A 7,684-nucleotide genomic window follows, 5' to 3' on the forward strand; every position below is an offset into this window, starting at 1 on the left:
TATACGATAAAAACTAAAAGCAATATGTGCAAAATATTATGTATTGATAATGAAATAAGTTTGCTAATTTAAAAATTAAGTGCTTATAAAATAAAAATTTGACTTGCATTCATATATTATATTGTTTTAACATATTTAATTATTGTATTATATAAACAAACGTATATTATATATGCAATAAAAACAAATTCATTAATGTAAGGATAAAAACAACTTTTTAAAGTTTATATTGGAAAATATGAGAAACGCTAGATCCATTGTATATAAGTTAATTCTTTATTAATAAATTATACTTATGTTAGACACAGTATTTTCTCTTTCTCACATTATAATTTATCTATTATCATTAATAAAAATAAAATTGAGTCATTAGTATTATATTGATGCAGATGCAAACGAATTAATTATCATTATTTACTTTTATACGTGAAAGATACGTTTGAAAGTAGCAGTTTAATCATGTATATGACTTAGTTCATTAGTTAATCAATATGTTTATTTTTATTATAAAAATTATGAATATATTGCAGTAATTTAACTATACAATAAAAATTTTAATTTTAGTATTGAATATTGATAATATAACGATATTACTACTTTATAATTTAGGATATATAAGAAAAAAACCTAAAAAAATATGGATTGATTATTTTTCAAAATTTCATTCATTTGATAAACAATTTATATAGTAAGTTTCAAATATTAAACTAGAAGTATCCATAGTAAAAGATTTCATAAATCTGAGAACATTATAATTCACCGGACAACATATAAGTTTATCATAGTTAATTTAGTACATAACCGTCAAAGATTAATCACATATAAATTATGTTCTATAGCTTAAAAAAGCAAGCGAAATGTCGATCCTTGTAGCCAAGAACTCGCCCGAGTTTCGTCGACCGGCGACTGTACAGCGTAACAACAAAAATGGTCTGGCGAAATACCATCTTGGAGCAAACAGTGGCAGCCGTACTACTGATTGGGAAGTACGTACCCTAGCCCAAGGAATAAACGGTCTACAATCGCGACTCAAGCATCACCATGAGAAAAAATTCATGACATCCACCTCAACGGCGACGAGCATTGTCACAATCGCTGTCACTACTACAACCACATCATCTGATTGTAGGGGTTTACCGTCATTGCCTATCTCTAGAGATGTTCTTTCAACATTGCCCTCGTGCAAGATCTCCAACCTGAGGCTTACGTCTGAGGCTAGTCCTAGCGAATCTCCACATCTTATCTTGAAAACGTCCACTGATTTACTTACCGGACAAACTAACCAGCATGAGGTAGATAAAATGCAAAAAATAATTTATTATACCTAATACATTATAATTTTTACTTTATTAGTTCAATAATCGAAAATAATTCGTTACCAATTACTGGGTTCAAAAATTAACCAACTGCGTTTATAACTACTAGATGAAGTGGCTACCTTTTCCACAGAATTATATATTAATATATTTTTTCTATTTTTACTTTCACATATATATTAATTAATTAAATATATATTAATTAAAAGCAATGGAAACTATAAAACCTTTTCAAATTAAGAACGTAAGAGAATGTGTATTAAATTAATGTATATTCAAAAATATTTATTTGATATTTATATGATTTATTAAGATGTTATTAATAAATATTTACAAAAACACAATTAATTTTTATAAATTTTAAGCTATTAAAGAGTTATATATATATATTAATATATAAAATATAATTTTGAAAATATGAGATATACATCAACATTATTACTCTCATATAATACATAAATTATCAGATGTAAAGATTATTTAATAAACAATCAAATAAATAAATTTAAGAAATATTTTAATTAATAAGTCATTACTAATGTAGATAAATTCTTATTTAGAAGTATGATAAATAATTTACATTCGGGAATAAAAATTCATAGATAGAAACATACTTTTTATTAATTTTTTGTAATTTGATTTTTCAAATCAAAATAAAATATTTATAAAATTATATATAAAAAGATATATAAAATTTACATATAGTAAATGTAATTATAGATAAATTCAGAGATTAGTAGTATGTACGTCGTACATAGAAAATAATTAAGTCATTTATTGAAGAACGATTAATAGTATGTCGCTTTGATTTATAGGACAATTCGCTTTTACCACAGCCAATGCATATGAACAAGAATAATAATCTGACGAACAGCAACTGTAACAAAGATACGGATTTACTATTAAGACTAAGTCTAACCTCAACGGCGAGCAGTTCTATTAAAGATGACGATGACGAAGAAGAATCCTCTAGAGACAGTGCCGAATCTAAAAATTCGTCCCTTGCTTCGCTTTTACCTATACTTTCAGCACCAGCGACTATCAGGTTCCCAGCAAAGATGCCCAGTAAGAACAGAGGACCAACAACCGATAGCGGATTTTGTCGATGGGACAAGTGCGAGATCAACTATGATACTAGCAGTGCCTTGCTCGAACATTTGCAAGTATGTATGAGTGTTGCAAGTATGTATGCATGAGTGTAATTTTGAAAGGTATTGTGCATTATGTACATTAATTTAAAAGTACTATAAAATATATGAAGAGTATTTTAATACATAGTTTAACGAATTTAGCTCAAAATTATAGTATTTTCATAATTTATGTTAATTTTCTGTTTTTAAAATTATAAAATTAAAATTGTATGTCAAATCATCTTTTCATTATAAATATATATTAATATCATTTAAAATCATATGAATATTTTGAAATTTATTGCATAAATATTTTATATATTTTTTAATTACTTTAATCATCTGCATTGTTTTGTTTCTGGTTTTGAATTTTATAATTTTATATTTTGTACCAATTAAAATTATATTCGGTTATTATTATTTATTATGTTTGCAAATTTTATTAATGTATGAATTAATCGATACATTTTTGTGTAATTTTTATTTAATCATCGCATATTGAAACACAAGTTTAAACTTAAACACAAATTATTTACTAAATATTAAAGTTTATACTTCAATACATTTGTTTAATATTTTTGAATATTTTGATTTATTTTACATTGGTTAAATATTTGTTATATGAATCGATCTGCAATTTGAAAGCTTATAATTAATTATTTCATTTAAAATATAGATGAAATCTATTTGATTTTTGTTTGATACTAATTTTTAATCATGCCATTAAATATTCTTTAAATAGACATAATCAATCATTAATTCAAAAGTGCTTAAACTTTTTATCGTATTTTTAGATAGCGCACATAAATACACAAACAGGCGGCGATAACTTTGTGTGTCAGTGGCAGGGATGTAAGGTTCAAGGTAGGACTTCATGTTCAAGAAGATGGCTGGAGCGACACGTACTTTCGCACGGTGGTAATAAGCCCTTCCAATGTATCGTTGATGGATGTGGAAATAGGTTTAGCTCGCAGGTATGTTTTTGAATTATTAATTTAGAAAATTATCAAAGGTACATATTTTACCTAAATGTGACTCGAAAAGAATCTTAAGTAAAAGATATTAACTCATACGAGTCATATAGATTATTTACGTAAAAGTTAATATTGTATAAAGATGACAAACTTTAGTTTAACCTAGTTAGTATTTAACCACGATCTTTATATAAGAATTATTTTCGTATTCAACTTTCACTTTTAATATTTTACCTAAAATTAAAGTTTAAAAAGTAAAGGTGAAAAATAAAAATAGGTACGTATTTTTTTTCTGAACATATCAAACTAGTTTGTTTTCTACATATTTAAATTTATAGAATTCAGTTTGAAATTTTCTATTCTAAAGATTTATTTCCTAAAATTGAAACTAAATCGATATTTAAAATTTAAAATATGTTTTTATATAAATTTTACAGAAATTAATATTTTAGAAATTATGATTATTTAACTTTTCATTTATAAATTACATATTTTAAAATCACATTATTTAAGTTTTCAAGCTTTTCAATGTTAGTTAAAAAGTTATTAATTGGAAATAGAAATAGAAATAAACAAGATTATAAATAATCGGATGCCATAGTTGAACCACGTTTATAATTGTTTATAATTGCCTTTATGAAGATGCGAATACGCATTACCTTTATATAAGAAATATGAATATACATTCAATTGTTTTGTATAAAAGTGTATTTTAAATAGAAAGGCATATTTTTCTTCATTGATATGTTGCTTTTGTAACTTTGGATAATTAGTAATATTTAAGAAATTTATTTTAGACAGATATTTTAGATAGGTTTCTACTGAAAATTATTTTATTTAGATTATCAGTATCATTAAGCAAAGAATTTCATATTTTTCTTTTGTACTCATGCACAATAATTGAATTTTTTCAATTATATACAAAATTGATTTTCATCTTTTAAATTAAATTTTTAACAGTAATATCTTTTAATAAATTATATACATATAATATATTTGTATAATATAATAGCAATTTTAATGCATTTATTGTCATATATTTTTGAAAAATTAAGAATGTTTTTTTACAAAAATTATGATTTTTTAATTAATTTTAACTTTGAATAGATCAACGCAGGGACGCTATTTGATACTTTTGTTTTCTTTCTTGATTTTAGAAAATATAAAATTTAAGTCAATTATAAATTTAAGACCATTCATGTTATATTTTACATTTTGTTAATTATTCTTTCAAATTTATAAATTTATGTATTGTAAAAGTTTTATTGACGTTTGGTATTTTTTAACAAATTATCATATTTTATATAAAAAATGTGATATAAAATAAAATAAAATAATAGAAATTAGATAAAATATTTTATATAAAAAATTATGTGAGTATTTCTTCTCATAATAGAAAGTTTGTACTCTCAAAAAATTCATTTTCTTTTGGTTTTCAAAGATTCTAAAAATTCAAGATGCTTAAAACTGTTTTCAACTTTCATTTGTAATTGTCCATAAATACTCTCACGAAATAACAAGAAATAATGACCCAAAGAAACGGAAGAACGAAAGAAAAAATTTCAATAACAATTTGTTAATTTAAAAGATATATGTATTTTAATATTTTAAAATAAAATGTGATTTAAATATATCATCTGTTAATTTATTGAACTCAAGAAAAAGTATCGTTAAATATATTTAATTATCTTTATCTTCATGTTTATAAAAATCATGCAATATATTGTAGTTCAAAAATACAAACATTTTTTTGTTTATTGATTACTTATTACAATGAGATTATTTGCAATTTTAATATTTTTTAAATTTTGTTACTTTCAAAATTATTTTAATATTATATTATATTATATTGATATTTTGATATAGAATATTTTGTTAATATATAATTGCATTAAGTTGTATCAATTATTTTAATTATAAATTAAAATATTAAAATTGAGTTTGTAAAGTTTCAAGTAAAATATTGAATGTTTGAATAAATTTTTTTTTTTTTTTATAAATTCGAAAAAAGATTTATTCTTTACAAAATTATTATCTTTTTTTATTACAGACCGCACTTGAGAGACATGTAAATGGTCATTTTAATCAATCAGAAACAAGCAGTACCACATCAAGAAAGAGTACTGATGTTAGTGGAAAACTTGTCAGGAGAAATGGAAAAAAATTAAGATACAGAAGACAACCATGGTCTGGTAGGTTTGATAGATTTATTGCAACAAGTTATTGACTTGTAATTAATATTTATTAGTTCTTTTTCAAAATATTAATAACAGTAAAGCAAATTTTGTATAGGTATTAAATTAATAACAATTTAGAAATTTAATTTTTTAAAATTTATTCTCGCACTTTATACAATTGCATTAATTTTCAATAAACAAAACAAAAAATTAATTAGTTTTTATTCAATTACAGCTCGAATTTTCGATTATTTCGATTCTGGTGTCATGGAAGGTCTTCAGCATAGATTACTAGAGTTAGCAAAGATGAGAACACGAGGTAAACTGGCTGAAACTCCAGGAGACTCGATGACTCTTACTAGTCAAGTATGTATAACATTAGACATTTATAATTAATAATGAAAATTTATTAATTGGCTATTTTAATTTTTCTTAATAATTTCAATTTTATTCTAAAAAGATAATTAGGTTGTAATAGAACTGAATTATTTCAATTTAAATGCTTATCTTCCAATACTATTTATAATTGTATATTAAATTAAAATAAATGTTACATATATAAAAAATTTGTAAAATATATTATTTCAATACGTAAAAACTAAATTAGAATTGATTTTTAATTTAATATATATTCTTAATTTAATATTTTTATTTCTATTATTTTATTTAATATTTTTTTATTTATTATTAAAATATTAATTTATTAAGAATATAACTTTTAAAAAAGATGCAACAAATATTTTATTCATAGGTATTAGCAAAAAGAGTAGAGATGGATGGTAAAATTAGAGTTCTACTACGATGGTACCCACAAGACATGTAAGTTCTTAAGGATAAAAATTATTATAAAGAAAAATTAAATTAAAAATTGAAACAAACATAAAATAAGGATAAAATTAATGAAATATTTCAATAATATTAGAAAAAAATATTCTTTTGAATAGAATTTATTTGAATAGAATTAATTTAATTTTTCTGTTATATTGAAACTGAATAAATAGTATATACACAAACCTCATAGAAATTAATTTTTTATCGATGCATAGTTAACATTCTTAGATATAGATATAAACTGTATATATACATTTTGATTTACATTTTAATTAAAATCTGTATTATAATAAAAATTATATTAATTAAAAAATAATTAGATTATTTTATTCATTTTATTAATTTGTTATAATATTTAAACATTTCGTAGTTTTTCAAGAACTTAAAACTAATTTATAAGGTAGTAAATTATATAATTAACAAATAAGAAAAGCATCTTTAATTTATTTACAGTGAGCCAGATGAATGGGTTCTGGAGAATGATAAAATGAATATTAAACATGTAACTATTCGCTCGGTTGCAACAAAATTACCCGATGAGGTGAATATCGCTCTGTATCCCGCCGTGAATGGCATTAGACATTCACTGCAGCGTGTTAAACACCATCGAAAATCTAAGAAAAATACGTGATAACAAGAAAAAGTGTCTGCTAATTATATCTGGTTAGTAGCTGTATTTGTTTATTTATAATTCAGTTACATGTGAATTTACGTAATTGTAAAGTGTTATTTAATGCTGTTTAACTTTTTCAGTTTTTAAAAAATATCTTTACTTAATGAACGATATATATTTAATATTCAGCATTAAATAATAAAATAACTTATTTAAATTTATTTGTAAATTTTTTAATCAATTAATTAATCGAGATTATTTATTTAATTTTTAGTTGAGAGTTTAAAATTTAATCGAGATTATTAATTTAATTTTTAATTTATGTCTTTCTGTAAATTTAATAATCAATAAATATATTTGAATACTTAATAAATATTATCTTAAATTAATTACAATTTAAATTAGTTATATTGATTTACGGAAAAACCTACTAATATAATTAATAGTTTTTCTTTTTTAATTAGAGTTCAGAAATAGAAAAGGTATGGCCATTGTTCTCTAGTCCATGACGATTGAACAAACATGAACAAATTTACCGACTGAATAAGATATGAAGAGCGAACAAAATCCAAATTTAATACAAAAACTTCTACATGAAATTGTAATTATATATATATATATATATATATATATATATATATAT

At 22.4% G+C, this 7,684-nt stretch overlaps 1 protein-coding gene across 1 annotated transcript; it reads left to right on the forward strand.

Annotated features, from left to right (window-relative positions):
* The first annotated feature begins 845 nt into the window (after window positions 1-845).
* On the forward strand, window positions 846-7,657 carry jing (AE binding protein 2 jing). The gene is made up of 8 exons (XM_011505251.1): window positions 846-1,292; window positions 2,132-2,479; window positions 3,241-3,420; window positions 5,471-5,612; window positions 5,833-5,963; window positions 6,349-6,416; window positions 6,882-7,091; window positions 7,506-7,657. Exons 1-7 carry the CDS (start codon window positions 858-860, stop codon window positions 7,057-7,059), a joined length of 1,482 nt encoding a protein of 493 aa, XP_011503553.1. The 5' UTR covers window positions 846-857; the 3' UTR covers window positions 7,060-7,091; window positions 7,506-7,657.
* Window positions 7,658-7,684: the final 27 nt, after the last annotated feature.

The sequence above is a fragment of the Ceratosolen solmsi genome, unplaced genomic scaffold (genome assembly GCF_000503995.2).
Source record: "Ceratosolen solmsi marchali unplaced genomic scaffold, CerSol_1.0 scaffold5, whole genome shotgun sequence".
In the NCBI taxonomy this organism is placed as follows: domain Eukaryota; kingdom Metazoa; phylum Arthropoda; class Insecta; order Hymenoptera; family Agaonidae; genus Ceratosolen; species Ceratosolen solmsi.

Coding starts and splice junctions, on each gene's coding strand:
- jing (XM_011505251.1), top strand. CDS start 858: ATGTCGATCCTTGTAGCCAAGAACTCGCCCGAGTTTCGTCGACCGGCG. Junction 1,293..2,131: donor GACAAACTAACCAGCATGAG/GTAGATAAAATG, acceptor TTTGATTTATAG/GACAATTCGCTTTTACCACA. Junction 5,613..5,832: donor CAGAAGACAACCATGGTCTG/GTAGGTTTGATA, acceptor ATTCAATTACAG/CTCGAATTTTCGATTATTTC.